The sequence below is a fragment of the Quercus lobata genome, chromosome 7 (assembly GCF_001633185.2).
Source record: "Quercus lobata isolate SW786 chromosome 7, ValleyOak3.0 Primary Assembly, whole genome shotgun sequence".
NCBI classification, from domain to species: Eukaryota; Viridiplantae; Streptophyta; class Magnoliopsida; order Fagales; family Fagaceae; genus Quercus; species Quercus lobata.
Window position 1 is genome coordinate 26,087,001 of NC_044910.1, and position 16,556 is coordinate 26,103,556.

Here is a 16,556-nt window from a genome sequence, read left to right on the forward strand (position 1 = left end):
AGAACTGTGGAAGGTTCAGCGAAAAAAAAAAAAAAAAAGAACTGAGGAAGGTAAAAAAGAAGTTTTTAAAAATTTCTCGCCCTTCTTCATCAACCAACTGGTTTTAAAAAAGAAAAAGAAAACCAAATACTGGTGAAAATATTAAAATCATTCAAGCTGTACAAAATCTAATTATTGAAAAAAAGAGAAAAAGTTGGGAAAAAAAAAAAATGAAATTTGGAGAGGCGTTCACGGAGTACCTGCATGGAGAACAGGACAGGTTCTTGGAAAAATGTGGGCATGTCGAATATAACACTCTCAAGAAAGTACTCAACACCTGTCGGAGCTGCAACGCTTTACGTCACTCTTGCACTTCTGATTCTTCTGGCTGCCAATGCCAATCTTGCCCATGTAAGGTTTTTTTTTTTTTTTTTTTTTACCCAGATTATTTTTCAGCTATGGGGATGATGATTTTGATAATAGTTTAGCTTTTTTTTTTTTTTTTTTTTTTTTTTTTTTTTTTTTTTTTTTTTTTTTCTCTTATAGAAAAATCCTTGTTCAATAATGGGTTAGCTCTCCAATCTAAGCGATAGGGAAATGATGATGAAAAGTTGCTTTTGATGAAGCAAATAACAGTGAAAGGTCAATTCTGTATTCTAAATAATTATAAGAATCATGGGTTCACTCCAATCCAAGTTGAGTTTTTAGTTTTTGAGGAAAGGACTAAGAAATGTTAGTTTTAAATGGAGTCAACTGTCATAGGACATTTCTTAAGTATTTGAAAAGTTTATATTATTGTCTTATTTAATTTTTTTTTTTAATTGTACTAAATGTGAAATAATTTCTGCTTAAGAGTATCTGAAGGATGAAGGAAGAGGAATTTTTTGTAGGATTGTTACATTCCCATTTGTGAGAATTCTGCATAAGGCTTAATCAAGACCTATAAAATATATATATAATTTTTGTTTGTGCCATGATTGATTTTTTTGCTTCTTTGACATACTCTAAAAGTTATGAAGCTTTGTGGAATTTGTAGTGTGTGATCAGAAATTCTTTTCTGAGTTGATGAAGGAAGCTTCACAAATAGCTGGATGCTTTAGCTCGAGAGTCAGGCATCTCCTTCATCTTCATGTTGCCACTGGAATGCAAAGATATGTATTGAACTTGCGTCGTTGTTTCAGGAATGATCAGCAAGCCATGGTACTAGAAGGATGGATGCTGATTGAATACGCTCTCATGAATGCGATTGCAATCAGAAAGATTCTTAAGAAGTATGACAAAGTATGCCCCCAATTTGTATATATGTACTAATTAGACTTACTGATTTTGTTGATATTTTTTCTGTATCAAACAATGATTTCAGTGATTTTAATGTTCTATTTTAGATTCATGGATCTGTAAACGGAAGGAATTTCAAATCCAAGTTGCGGGCTGAACATGTTGAGCTTTTGCAATCACCTTGGCTTATAGAATTGGGCGCCTTTTACTTGAATTCTAATGGATCAGATGATGGAGGCTTAAAGGAGTTTTCTAGTAACTTTTCCTGTGATTTCAATGCGAACCCACCTGTAATGACATTGATGCTTCCACATCTGATAAAGCTAGAATTTGATCTGACTTGTGCTATTTGCTTGGTGAGATCTTACTTTCAGTCATACTGCAAAGAAAACAAAATTTTGGATTTTGTATGTGTTCTCTTATGTCTATTTCATTACACTTTTACAGGATATTGTTTTTAATCCGTATGCTTTGAGTTGTGGTCATCTTTTCTGTAAGTCCTGTGCTTGTTCATCTGCTTCTGTGTTTCTCTTTGATGGCCTTAGAGCAGCAAGTCCAAAGTCGAAGTGTCCAATATGCAGAGAGGTTTGTATTTAGTATATGAAGAAATTGGGCAGCACTAATTGATATAAAAAAAACACCCCTTTCTATGTCATTTTTGTCTTGTCTTGTATTTATTTATTTTATCTAGGAAATGAAAAAATTTGATATTCTAAATTACAATTTGGCATTCCACTTTATGCAAACATAAAAACTTGATCTTATTATACAATTGGTAGGGCCTTCTCACTTGCTTTCTCCATTTTAATAACAGATGCTTTCTCAGTTAAAGTTTGCGATTTACTTTCTTAAAAAGTACATGTACGACACCGAGATCCCAAGACCCATATGAGCCCTAGGCCCAGGCCCAACGGAATGGCCCCATTGCCCTAAGCCCTTCTTGAAACTGCCTTCATGTAAAAACAAGTTTTGGGCCTTAAATCCTGAGAAGTGTTCGACATAAACTTTCCCGAACAAGCATATGAACCGTGTCCGGGAAAATCATGAAATGCTCGGGAAATTGCATTACCGAGCACAATCGACTAAGCTGGAACCAAGTTCCAAGACCATAATTGTTGCATCCCACTCTCACCTAAACACCCACTTAAAGCAGATAATATTAGACCTTCAATAGCACTAGCGGTGGCTGTAATCATAATCTCCCCACTAACCTTAGCTATAAATAGCAGAAGTTTGGAAAGAGGAAGGGGTTCAGAAAAAAAGAGAGAGAAATAGTCAAGGAGGAAGAGAGAGTGAATATTGTTTTGAGTCTCTCTGCCGAGAACGACTCAGAGTAGGAAATCGTGAAGCCCACTCTACAAATAAATTGTGAGCTCAAGTGAGTTCAAGCCCAACAGTCTCACCTCTGGTTCGCACAATTGGTGCCCACCGTGGGGCACTCCTACAAAACTGTGGTTCAACTGAGACTCAAACAAGGGAAATGTCCGAGGAGCGTTCGGGAGGGCGTGCGCCGAGCAGTTCCATAGGATCTTCTCGGGGATCAACGTGGAGGGAGAGAAGGCAGAAATGGCGGGAGGATAGGGAGCACCCTAGAGGAGAGGAAAGGTCTGGATTGGGAGAAGGGTCGGATCAGACCCACCGACGGGTGTCTCGGCGCATAGGCAGTATGATGATAGAGACCGAGAACTGGAGCGGTTGCGTAGATTGGTGATGGATCTAGAGCTGGAAGCAAGGGGTCGACGCCAAGAAAGGAATCGCAACTTCTGGCAAAGGAGAAATTGGGGCGAGGAGGGCTCCAGTCGATCTGGTACACAACGATTCCAAAACTGATCATGCTCTCAAGAGTCACACCGGCACTCCCGAGAGAGATGTCATCACCGGGACCGTTCACGATCACATGGATACGATGACCGAGGGTCAGAATCACCGGAAGAACGGCAGCCCCACAATGCTGCCATGGATGCCATGAGCCGAGCCTTACGAATGGTTGCCCAATCACCGTTCTCCGATGAGATTGAACGGGCCTCTATGCCGAGCAGATTTACACGACCTCCATTCAATTCATACGATGGGAAGACAGACCCTGTGGAGCATGTCAGTCATTACATCCACATGATGTCCTTGCATGCACACAATGATGCGTTGATGTGTAAGGTATTCCCCTCCAGTCTCGGCTCAACTGCCTTGAGATGGTTCAATGGTTACGAAAAGGCTCCATTCGTAGCTTCGCCGAGTTGATTCAAGAGTTCAGCAGTAGATTCGTGACATGCAGCCGAGTGCCACAGCCGGTGGACGCGCTACTTTCCATAAAGATGAGGGTCGAAGAAACCCTTCGGAGTTATGCCAGCCGGTACTGGGAACTCTACAACGAGATTGGTGGAGGAAATGAGAAAATTGCGGCAAGCACCTTCAAGATGGGGCTCCCCGAAAACTCTAAATTACGGGAGTCATTGACGAAAAGACCTCCCGAGGATATGAGGCAACTCATGAGACGCATAGAGGAGTACAAATGCCTGGAGGATGATCGGCTGCAGAACAGGGGGAAAGCTTCGTTACTCGAGAGATCTCAGCAAGGCGTTGTGCCGGCAAGACCTAAAAAAGACTTCAGAATGCAAGAACCAAAAGTGCAGATTAAAGGAGTTAATGTGGCGTTCAAAGAGCCCGTGCACAAAATCTTAGATCGGATTAAGAACGAATCATTCTTCAGGTGGCCAAACAAAATGGGGGGCGACCCATCTCGGAGGAACCAAAACCTATACTGCACATACCATAGAGACAAAGGGCACACCACCGAGCAGTGTCGGGTACTAAAAGATCACCTCGGGAAGCTAGTAAAGGCAGGGTACTTGAAAGAGTTTGTGGTAGACTCCACTGACCGAGAAGCCGGCCAGGGCGTCCAACAGAAAAGGAACCCCCTCCCGCCACCACTGGGGGTGATCGAAGTCATCCACGCTGCACCGAGAGGAGCGACAGCAGCAAAAAGGGTGTTGACCGTGGCCTGCACGGAAAGATATTCAGCCGAGAAGAAGAAGAAAGTTGAACGGCTGACCATCTCGTTCGGAGAAGACGATTTGGAAGGGACGGTCCAACCTCATGACGATGCATTGGTAGTGACGGCTCGGATAAGCGAGTTCCTGGTGAAGAAGGTGATGATAGACCAAGGAAGTGGGGCTGGGATTGAAGACCCAGGATTTGGCAAAATATGACACGCCGCTGGTCTCATTTGATGTGAGAGTCGTGATTCCCGAGAGATAAATCTCTCTCTCGGTGGACATGGAAGGCAAGGGAGTTATAGTGACCTTCATAGTAGTCCGATCATTCTCACCGTATACCGCAATCCTGGGGAGGTCGTGGATTCACGCAATGAAGGCTGTTTCGTCCACCCTCCACGTGAAAGTAAAATTTCCCACTGAATATGGAGTTGCTGAGGTGAGAGGGAACCAACAAGTGGCGAGGCAGTGTCTTGTCGCCGCGGTCAGGTAGAAAAGTGAACAGCTCGGACAAGCAGAGCAAACCGGGAAAGAAACTTTATAGCAATTACAGAAGCCCCGAGGGGAAACGGGGGCAGACGTGGATGAGGAGGTATTAAAGGTTAGAATTTTTCTAGATACTGACAAGTATTTCCAGATAGGTACAAGCATGAATGACCGAGAAAAGGTAGAGATATTGTTGTTCCTTTTGCAGAACGTAGACGTTTTTGCTTGGAGCCCGTATGAAGTGCCCGGCGTAGATCCCGAGTTCATTGTCCACAAACTCAACGTGGACCCATCATTTCCCCCGAAGAAGCAAAAACCGAGAAGAGCGTCAAAAGAACATGTCGACGCAGTAAACTTGGAGGTCCAGCGGCTGAAGGAAGCCGGAGTGATAAGAGAAATATTCTTCCCGAGATGGCTAGCAAATACAGTTGTAGTGAAGAAGAAGAACGGTAAATGAAGAGTTTGTGTGGATTTCACAGACTTGAATAAGGCGTGTCCCAAGGACCCGTTCCCAATGCCCAAGATTGACCAACTAGTAGACGCCACGTATGGGCACCCGAGGATGAGCTTCCTGGATGCTTTCCAGGGTTACCACCAGATTGCCTTGGCGCCCGAGGATCGAGAAAAGACAGCATTTATCTCCCCGAGTGCAAACTATCACTACGAGGTCATGTCGTTTGGACTGAAGAATGCCGGGGCCACGTACCAGCGGATGATGACGAGAATGTTCCGAGAAAAAATTGGATGCACGGTTGAAGTATACATTGGCAACATGGTGGTAAAAAGCAGAAAAGAGTCACAACATACGGAAGACCTCTGGGGAGTATTCGAGATACTACGGCGGCATAAATTGCTCCTGAATGCTGAGAAGTGCACTTTCGGTGTGGGGGCTGGCAAGTTCCTAGGTTATCTGATCTCTACTCAGAGAATAGAGGCTAACCCCGACCAAATAGAGGCCGTGAACCGTCTCAGACCACCAAGCAATCCCAAGGAAGTGCAAGTGCTTACCGGGATGTTAGCCGCCCTAAACCGATTCATCTCCAAATTCGCCGATCGCTGTCGGCCATTTTATCAACTTCTGAAGAAGTGGAAAGGGTTTCATTTGGATGAGGGATGTGATGAGGCTTTTCGAGAGCTGAAGGAATACTTGGCAAATGCGCCAAGGTTGACGGTCCAGAAGCCCGGGGAGGATTTGTTTATGTACCTCTCAGTCACCGACCATGCCGTAAGTGCTGTGTTACTAAGGGACCAAGGAGTACAGATGCCAGTATATTACATAAGCAAAACCTTGGTAGATGCCGAGACGAGGTACCTGCCCCTAGAGAAGTTGGTTTTAGCCCTGGTACACGCCACTAGGAAGTTGCCACATTACTTCCAGGCTCATACGGTGTTCGTCCTCACCGAGTATCCATTGCAGTCATTGTTAAAGAGATCAGACTTCACGGGCCGAATTGTCAAATGGGGTACTCGGTTAGGATTGTTTGACATAAGGTACCGACCGAGAAGCTCGGTGAAGGGACAGGTTCTTGCAGATTTCATCGCAGAATTCACACCTAAGAACGACGACAAGGTAATCTGTAATGCAGGAATTCGTCCATGGAAGGTATTTGTAGACAGTGCTTCAAATGCTATGGGGGCCGGGGCTGGTCTTGTCATAATCACCCCGGAGGGCATACGATTGGAACACTCCTTCAGATTAGGATTTAAAGTCTCAAACAATGAAGCCGAGTATGAGGCCCTACTAGCCGGTTTGAGGGCCGTATTGCATTCAGACGTAAAGGATGTTGAGATTTATTCAGACTCTCGGCTGATTGTTTATCAAATCATAGGAAGCTTCGAAGCTCGGGACTCTCGAATGAAAGCTTATCTAAGTGCAACCAAGCAGATTATCGGTCAATTCGGAACTGTAAAGGTGTCCCAGGTAGGCCGGTCACAAAACAAACACGCTGACTCACTAGCCACGTTAGCTTCATCGGCTACCGAGGATACGCCACGGCTAGTCACAATAGAGCTTATAAGGGAGCCAAGCATCAGTGTGAAGAGTATTCACGACCAAGCCAGGGTGGAGGTTGCCAAGGTAGCGGTGGCCAATCCGTGCTGGATGAACATGATCATAGATTTCCTTGCCGAGGATAAAGTTCCGGATGATGAAGACGAGGCCAAAAAGATTCGTCGGGTAGCTCCTCGGTACTGGCTGTCTTCGGATAACAAACTGTACCGAAGGTCTTTCGCAGGCCCTCACCTCTTGTGTGTACATCCCGAGAAAGTAAGCGAGCTTCTGACCAAGTTACATGAGGGAGTGTGTGGCGGCCATGTTGGGGGACGATCTTTAGCGCACAGAGCGATGACCCAGGGGTTTTGGTGGCCACAGATGCAGAAGGATGCCGCCGAATATATCCGGAGGTGCGAACAGTGTCAAAAGCACGCCCCTTTGATCCATCAACCAGTAGGTCGTCTGAACCCCGTTAGCAGCCCGTGGCCGTTCGCACAATGGGGGCTTGACATCCTCGGCCCATTCCCCCAAGCAATAGGAAACCGCCGTTTTGTATTAGTGGCTGTAGATTACTTCACAAAATGGGCGGAAGCCGAGGTCTTGGCCAACATCTGGGATACTGACGTAAAAAATTTTGTATGGAAAAATATAGTCATAAGGTTTGGGGTGCCAAATTCGCTAGTAACAGACAATGGGCTACAGTTGGATAGCAAGGCTTTTCGGGCCTTCTGCAGCAATCTCAGCATCAGGAACAAGTATTCAACCCCGGCTTATCCACAAAGCAACGGCCAAGCCGAGGCAGTGAACAAGACGATTTTGAATGGGCTCAAGAGGAGGTTGGACGGGGCAAAAGGAAGATGGGCTGAAGAGCTACCTAATGTATTATGGGCTTACCGTACGACCCCCAAAAGATCCACGGGCGAGACCCCTTTCTCTTTGACATACGGGGCGGAGGCTGTGATACCAACCGAGGTGAGCTTATGTAGTGCACGGGTCGCAGGGTTTGACCCCGCCCAGAACGCCGACCTGATGATAGAGCGTTTGGACTGGCTAGAAGAATGCAGAGAGGCCGCAACCATACAGCTCGCCGAGTATCAGCAGAAACTAGCCCAAAGATATAACCGAGATGTAAGGGGGAGGGAATTCAGTGCCGGAGAATTGGTACTAAGAAAGGTCGTGGGAAACATGCGAGACGTAGCTGCAGGGAAGCTTGCTCAAACCTGGGAAGGACCGTACAGAGTTACCGCCATTGCCGGTGCAGGGGCCTACTACTTGGAAGACCTTGACGAGAGGCCGCTTCCTCGGCCGTGGAATGCCAACAACTTAAAGAAGTTCTATGCGTGACCATCCGTGTAAGCCAAAACTTGTATTTTGCTAAAATCAAGATTACAATGAAGTTGCTTGTATATGTTGTTTTTGATTCCATAATTGCACACCAAGAGAATTGCAAATAAAAATCCCTAAGGACAGAAACCTAGCCCTCGACTCGATTAAAATCGCCGAGCAGGTGGAAACCTTATCACTAAAAACTCTAAGGACAGAAACCTGGCCCTTGGCTCGATTAAAATGGCCGAGCAGGTGGAAACCTTATCACTAAAATCTCTAAGGACAGAAGCCTAGCTCTCAGCTCGATTAAAATCACCGAGTAGGTGGAAACCTTATCATCACAAAAGAATAAAAGGATAAAGGACAAAAACATCATCCTCGGCTGGATCAGAACCGCCGAACATATGGGAACCCTAACCCTTTACAAACATTAAATCCATTGTCACTCTCGGATTCTCCAAAACACCGCGCAATAGGTTTTGGGGTATCATTCCATTTACGACCAAAACATTGGCATAGTCCAAGCGAAACATACAAATAAATAGAAATTCATTCAACGAATTAAAACCAAAGTTAAAAAAGGAAGCTGTTTACCGATTAAACAAGTGAAATAAAGGAAATTGTTCGTTCACCACATCCCGGTGACATAGGCAAATAAACCATTAAGAAAACTGAAAATGCAATAAAAATAGGTGAAAGCATAAAAACAGAGAGAGGCTGCAGAAAATCAGTTGGAGGGTCGGGTCGGATCCGTCACTTCTAGCTGGTCGGTCAGGGGGTAACGCGAGTCTTCGCCAAGAAGGTCTTGTACAGTCAGGATGCTGGTGGCTTCCATGTCCTCCGGCTCAGCATGAGCGTCAATTTGTTCAACCAGCTCCCTCATGCTTGCCGTTTCCTCTTCCTCAGCAGTAGCCGGGGGATCCTACACGGCAGTAACAGGGCTCGGAAAGGGAATTTGGCCGGGGTCTCTCAGGTGGGAATCCTCGGGAACTACCAGTGCTTGAAGAGCGGCGAACCATCCGGCCTCAAAACCCAGGTTCCGAGCCTGGGCTACTACTGGCTCTGCAGATTTCTCGGCATCAGCAAAGCCTTCGTTGTACCACTTCTGCTCACAGGCCGCCAGGGCTGCCATAAGGTCAGCTAGTTCCTCGGCATTGGAAGTATTGAGGCTGATGGCTTCAGCTAGCTTGACTTCCGTTTCGTTCTGCTTAGTCAAAAGCTCTGCACACCTCTTTTCCGCCAACGCCCTGTTTTTCTTCTCGGCAGCGGCCTTCTTCTCGGCAGACTCAGCTGCCTTTAGTTTTTCCTTCGCTGTTTTAGCCGTTGACTCCCGCGCCCCCTTTTCACGCTCGACTTCCTCGGCAAGATCTCGTGCCCGGCTAGCCATTATGTGAGCCAGTTGAGCAGCCTAGCAATCACAAAAGTTAGTAAGGAAGCAAAAGTAAATGTATGGGAAGAAATAGATAACTAAAGAATTACCGCGATAGCGTGCCACTTTAACCGGCACCCCACAGACTCCTCGGATCCCTCCTCAAAGGCGTGCACGTCCTCGGGAAGAAGAAGACCCTCGGCCAGGGTTTGGGCAATATAGCCACCCTCGCCTTTCTCCCACATCCGCACATAGGCGGTCGAAGGCAAAGGCTTGCCGTCCAACAAGAACTTGGGCTTCTACGCTAGAGCCGCTTGGGAGGAGGACGCAACCCCCGGGCCAACCTGGGTCTGCGGCTCATGGATGACGATCCCCCCTATTGGCTGGGGAGGAGTCTAGACGGCAGCATCTCCCAGGCCCGTGGATGGTTAATCGGTGACCTTTTGTTTCTTACGGGCCCGTCCAGCTTGAGAAGAGGGTGGAGGCTGAGGCACCTGGCTCCGACCCTGAGAAGGTGGGGGCTGGTTGGGCTGCCGTGCACCGGGCACGAAGCGGTCAATCATAACCTTCCTTGACACCATTCTTCCGCTGGGTTGGATATTTTCAGCTAACAAGGCAGCCGCTTCAATCACTGGTTGCTGGGGCTCAGCGGGTAGATTCTTGGGCTGCGGCTGCTCTTGAACAGGGTCCTCTTGTTGGATAGCTTCGTGGGCTAACTCTCTAAGGCGCCGAGACACGCGTTCTGCGGACTCGTCTCGCAAAGGAGCTAGCTCGTCCGAGCAGGTGAAGCGTCATCCAAACTCCTTCGCCTCTCCGGTTGTAAGTTTCGGCGGCAAGAAGTTTGCGTACTAGACGTCTATGTATGACAGCAGGGGGCTATCAACTAGAAGTGCCTGCTTAAAGTTCTGCCAAGTGGAGTAAACTAGCTCTACTCCGAGGATCAGATGCGAAGCCCGGAGTTGTCCATCCCAATGCACGTATATCTCGGAACGAAGGATGAAGTTCAAATCCTTGGCATGGACGGTTTTGATGTCCGGAACAAACACTTTGCCGTTTGCAAAAGAGCAAGTGTCATATCAGTATCTGATAATAAAGATTTACTTCAATGAAAAGAAAAGGAAAAGTGGAGGAAAACAATTAGATCAAGGGATTGGTACAAACCCACTTCACGCCGTGAAAGGGGACAAGGGACATCCCCGGCAAACCAATTGCCGCACACCCGAACGAACTCCCCGGCGGAGTTCCTGTTCGAATCAGGTAGGCATGATATCAGCCGTACTCGATTATCTCTTGTCTTTAGGTAATAGTTGATAGCTTTGTTCCCACAGAGACTATACATATGGTTAATGTCATGATTATTTAACTGTAAATCAAAGGTATGGTTCAACCTACTGACGCAGCTAACTACCCGGTAAAAGTTGGGGGGAAGCTGGTCGGGACACATCCCGTAGTACCTAAGTGTATCTGTCAAAAGGGGATCCACGGGGAACCTAACCCCGCCCTCTAAAATTGACATCAGAGGAAAGAAGGCTGTACCTAATCCTCGGTGGATAGCAATATCACTCTCATGGCAATAAGCCACTTCCACGTCATCGGGAATACTAAATTTGCTCCTAAAGGTGGCCAAGGCAGCCCGGGACTCTAGAAGATAAGAGTAACCTATCTATAACGCTTAATGCTATGAAAGGGAGCTTGAAGAAATAAAGCTGAAGGAATAGGAAGGGGAAGAAAAACTTACTTTGGGTTCTAAGGAGGAAAGGAACACTGGGTAGGTGAGTAAGCGCACAGAGAGTTGGTCGGCAGAGAGTAAGCGCGAAAAATCAGAGGTGGAGGAAAAATGAAAGAATGTTCTGAAGGAAACTATTTATAAAGTCAAAAAGGGGGGCAAAGAAACGTTTAATCAAGCAATAAATGGGCACGATTTACGAACAGCCCTGCGAATACCAAAGGTGACCGATACACGTGCCGCTTCGGTTCACAAACCGTCAGGCAATAATGACAACTGTACCTGACGCCGCGAAACAGCACGTCTTTTGAGATGAGCATTAATGAGAAACCATAACCACGAGTCCCAGGCCATAAGATCTCCGAGATCAAAAAGCTCGACCAGCTCCTTGATTCTTCCCGGAAATCGGGTATGAATCAAGGTGGGGCTAATGTACGGCACCGAGATCCCAAGACCCATATGGGCCCTGGGCCCAAGCCCAACGGAACGGCCCTATTGTCCTAAGCCCTTCTTGAAACTGCCTTCATGTAAAAACAAGTTTTGGGCCTTGAATCCTGAGAAGTGTTCGGCATAAGTTTTCCCGAACAAGCATATGAACCGTGTCCGGGAAAATCATGAAATGCTCGGAAAACTGCATTACCGAGCACAATCGACTAAGCTGGAACCAAGTTCCAAGGCCATAATTGTTGCATCCCACTCTCACCTAAACACCCACTTAAAGCAGATAATATTGGACCTTCAATAGCACTAGCGGTGGCTGTAATCATAATCTCCCCACTAACTTTAGCTACAAATAGCAAAAGTTTGGGAAGAAGAAGAGGTTCAGAAAAAAAGAGAGAGAAACAGTCAAGGAGGAAGAGAGAGTGAATATTGCTTTGAGTCTTTCTGCCGAGAATGACTTAGAGTAGGAAATCGTGAAGCCCACTCTACAAATAAATTGTGAGCCCAAGTGAGTTCAAGCCCAACAGTCTCACCTCTGGTTCGCACAGTACATTTGTAGTAAATGAGCAAAGTTCCATAGCACATGTTGAAATTTAAACAATTGGTTTCTAATTTTTTTCTAGCTAATAACCAATTGAAATATGAAATTGTAGTTAGGTAATTCCGGTATGCTCAAACATTCCAGTTGGTTGGTGCAAGTTTGTGTATTGAAAAAACATGTTAAAAAACGTAATCACTTTGTTATACAAATTGATAGAGCCTTGTCCTTTAACTTTCTCCTATCTTTCTGCCACTTTTTTAATCATTGGATGCTTTCCTACCTATAATTCATGATTTCCTCTTTTTTTTTTAAAGTATATTTCTAGTAAAGGAGAAGAGTTCCAGAGCAGGTGTTGAATAGCCTACATGTGAAAATTTATTAAAGATCTCCAAAAGTGAATTGTGAATTTTGCATTATGTGGTGGATTTTTCTTTGTGGTGCAAGTTTATATTCTGTACATAAACACACTGAAGTTTAACTTACATGGATTTGATAAAATATCATCCTTACAATTGTAAAGTTGTTATTTATAACTATTTTGTGTTGGCTTTAATTTCGTGCCAAATTTGATTGTAATTTTGTTCAATCATGTTTACCCTGTATTTTATATTGAATTTTATTGTAAGGGTTATGTCTAAGAGAGAGTGTGAAGACTCAAGATCTTATTGAAGACCAAGTGGATTTCGCGAGAAGATTTGCGAGAAGCTATCCCGCAAAGTGAGCCACGTGCAGAACACATGACTGGAATGCGAAGAGTCATGACAACTAGTTTTCGCGAGTAATTCGCAAGTAAGGCCTTCCCGCGAAATACCCGCGAAACATTCTGTTTTGCTATTTTGGCATATCTGTTCTACCATGTCTTCACCCACACTATTTATATACCCTCATTACTCACATATTGTAAGGAGTGCTTTTCAGAGAGAAAACCCTAGATATTACCCTTGAGAGTTAGAGATTGTCATATCCACAATCATTTACACAATCCTTTGTGGTTTTCTCTACTCCTACCTTTTCATATTCATATCCTTGAGAAGTTGATGATCCAAACACTTACCAACTCAATCTGAGTGTAAAGTGAGGTTTTGGTACTACTGGGCAACATTGGAAGAAGCCAATTGTTTGGTGGATGCAATCGGGCTGAATTGCGTAATCCGGAAAGCTAGAGAACACAAGACTTCGTTAAGTCAGTTGATAGCAAAAGCTTGGAGGGCTCAAGTACATGGGGTAGACTAGGCTTGAAGGGTCTTTTGTTATTTGTGTACTCTAACTTATTCTCTAGTGAATCGATTTACCGCTTGGAGGGCGTAGAGGTTTTTCGTCGAGTTCTTCAGTTTCCTCTCGATAACATGTTTCAGTGTTATCTTGTGTTTGCATCCTTCTTCCCTACTCTTTTAGCTTTCATTTTATTGTTGATGTTTGTTGAATATAGCTTAGAGTAGTTTTATCGTTTGTTCGCTCGCATTTATTCTTATTCCGCACTTAGTTTAAGTTAGAGTAAAAACAATCAAGCCGTAACTTTTTTTTGGGGGTCCAAACAAACTCTTGTGTTTTCACACAAATTCAAGCTTTCAATAATCTTTCTTGAGTTTATCTTCTTTAGAAAACTAGTTGAAAGTTCTGATGCTAAATTAACTTTTGAATCTCTCTCTCTTGAAAAAAAATATAAAATTTATGTCGCTGTTAACCTTTAATGTTTATTTTGATATGCAAATTGTTAGATCTAAACAAAACGAAGATTTAAGATTTAAGTCATTTACTTGATCTCTTTCTTAAAATGCTCTGGTGTAGGTTGGAGTATATGCAAAAGCAGTGCACATGTTAGAACTGGATATGCTCTTAAAAAGAAGGTAAAGAGATGTAAACCTCCTTTCTTTGTATAAGAAAACGTTATCATTATTGACCCTTGAAAGTTCTTACAGGTGCAAAGACTATTGGAAGGAGAGACTAACTGAAGAACGTGCTGAGATGTTGGCTCAATCTAAGTTGCATTGGGCCAAAATTGCATATCGGTATTGATTGTGTGTTTATTTGATAAAACAAGAAAATTCATGTAGTACTAAACAATTGTGGCGGATTTGGCTGTAGCTTGGAGCCTAGCAGCGTCTTCAGTCAGGTTTACTTGTGAGCAGCTTGTGAAAATGCTTTACTTTAACTTTTGAGGAAGACATCTATTTTTTCCTGGTTACCAAATTGATATTATGAAAAGACTGCGTTGGAATGGTTGCTCGATATATGATTTTGAGTGTATCTTACATGTAATAATGATTTGGTGTAATTTGAGGAAGACACTCCATCTCCACCATCCCGGATTTTGTTTTGAATCCTAATGGAGGAGAAGGGGCTTCTTCATCTCACTCTGTTCCTCTAAGTTCTTCTTAATACATATATTTCAAGTATTCATAAAAAATTTAAAAGAAATAAATAAAAAGATTTGGTGTGAGCATGGTTTCTTGGTTTGTTTCCCATCGGTCCTTTCAAAGAATTATGCTTATTTAATATGTGATCATAGTATAATATGCTATTAGGATCTAATTCTTTCTCCCTAAGGTGTGTATGAATTTGTTTCTTAAAAAAAGAGTGCAATGTGCTGTGATCAACATGCTGTTGCAGATTTTGGTGCTTGGCATGAGTAGGTATATAGAATTCTTCTACCACCGTAAACAAATTCTCAATTTTTGTTACAACTTGGTAAGCTGAGATAACTGTCTGACACTTTCACATGAACTTATTACTTTTTCTTCACCAATCATAATCAATCAAGTGGGAGAGTTGTAGCAAAAATTATGTATTTTTTTCGTGGTATGAGATTTGAGGGATGTTTGATCTGAGAAGTGTAGCCTTATAATCTTATCATTAATTTCCTGTTGGAATTCTTTCTTTCTTGGCGTCAAGGATCATAAGTTCATAACTCATAAAGTTTGAATTTGGGTGGGGGTCTTTTTTGCTTTTTATTTAAAGGCAGTGGGAGCAATTCTGAATTTTATAATCAACTCCAAAACTATACTCTTATAATAAAATAGAAATATCAGTTTTATGGTGGGACCAAAAGTGAAAAAGTAAAGTTGCATTAATTGAAAAGGGGGTTACTCATTTACTCATAGAAGAAAAGGCAAATAGAATATTGGCTTTAGAGCATTTCCAACTGAAAATGTTATCCCATTTTATTTTATCATCCCAAAAAACTATTTTACCAATTATATCATATTATTTTACAGCATACCCAACATCCTAAAATTTGATTTTTTTTCCCATTTTATTTAAATATTCTTTTTTTATTATTTCTCTTTTTCTTTTCATTTTCCCCAATTTCAACACACAGAGCCACACACACACATAGACCCATGATACAATGATCCACCTATCCAAACCTATCACCACACACACACACACACACACACACACACAAACACAAGTAATCACTCTTTTGAAACAAACTTTTTCATTCTTGAAAGACCACAACAAAAAGATTAAGAATCAAGATTCATAAGTTTCATTTTCTCTCTGTTCTTCCTTATCTTTCTAGGAAACCAAACAGTTCACAAAGAAAACTTTGATAATTTTTTATTTTTATTTTTATTTTTTAAAAAGTTATCTTGAGCTTGCCATCCATCATTGACAACACAAAACAGAATGCACAGTTCATCAAAACTTTCTTTTCCATCCCAATTTTCTAATCAGACAAACAATACCCAGAAGAAAATTCATACAGAAAACACACAAAGCTGAGCTAAACTACGCTCTCATCCATCAAAAAGGCAAACTAAAACAACAACAAAACCCAGAACCTTCTCTTAATTTCTTTCATCTTCACACCAAACAAAAACATAACACAATCCAAGAGTTTCAAACCCAAAAAAAAGGGTCACGTGTTTAGTCTTCAATCCTTCCTTGTTTATCTAGACAACGCTTAAGTAGGAAAATTCTTGAGAAAGGCATTTGTGGTAGAGTTGGAAACAGAAGCTCAAATTAGAATTTGGATTTTGGAAATATACTTGACATAATTCCAAACCCATTAGCACACCCAAATGTACATCACATTGCATGGTTCAAGAAGCTAAAAGATGAAAATGTTAATAATTGGAAAGAGCAACTAGTTAGAGAAAAATTTGGGGATGAAAATGTGTTTTATTTTTCTTATAAATAGTGTGGGAAAGGAAGATTCAGATTCAGATTCAAGTTCTTCTCGTTAGAAAGGAGTTTGAATTTCAACAATTGACAATTGAGGGGATGCACACAAGAGGAGAGATAACGAACAAGTAAAAGCATTGACTTTGAGCTTAAGTGACATCAATATGTTTAGGTTAGAAATAGGAGATTTTTTTTTTAGAAGAAAGAAATAGGAGATTTGGACTTCAATATTGTAGGGATGAGGGATTATGAATGTCGGTAATTATACAATACTCTAAAAAGTACAATAATGTTGTACT

General features: G+C 43.0%; 1 protein-coding gene across 1 annotated transcript; it reads left to right on the forward strand.

Annotated features, from left to right (window-relative positions):
• Positions 1-209: 209 nt before the first annotated feature.
• LOC115951310 (probable E3 ubiquitin-protein ligase BAH1-like) lies at positions 210-13,980 on the forward strand. Its single transcript, XM_031068503.1, has 5 exons — positions 210-390; positions 1,016-1,260; positions 1,365-1,613; positions 1,705-1,842; positions 13,918-13,980. The coding sequence occupies exons 1-5, from the start codon at positions 210-212 to the stop codon at positions 13,978-13,980; spliced, it is 876 nt and encodes a 291-aa protein (XP_030924363.1).
• Positions 13,981-16,556: the final 2,576 nt, after the last annotated feature.

Excerpts from the sequence above, each read along its gene's own strand:
- LOC115951310 (XM_031068503.1), top strand. The coding sequence starts at position 210 with ATGAAATTTGGAGAGGCGTTCACGGAGTACCTGCATGGAGAACAGGAC. Across the intron at positions 391-1,015 it reads CCAATGCCAATCTTGCCCAT|TGTGTGATCAGAAATTCTTT; the intron begins GTAAGGTTTTTT and ends TGGAATTTGTAG. Across the intron at positions 1,843-13,917 it reads AGTGTCCAATATGCAGAGAG|GTTGGAGTATATGCAAAAGC; the intron begins GTTTGTATTTAG and ends GCTCTGGTGTAG.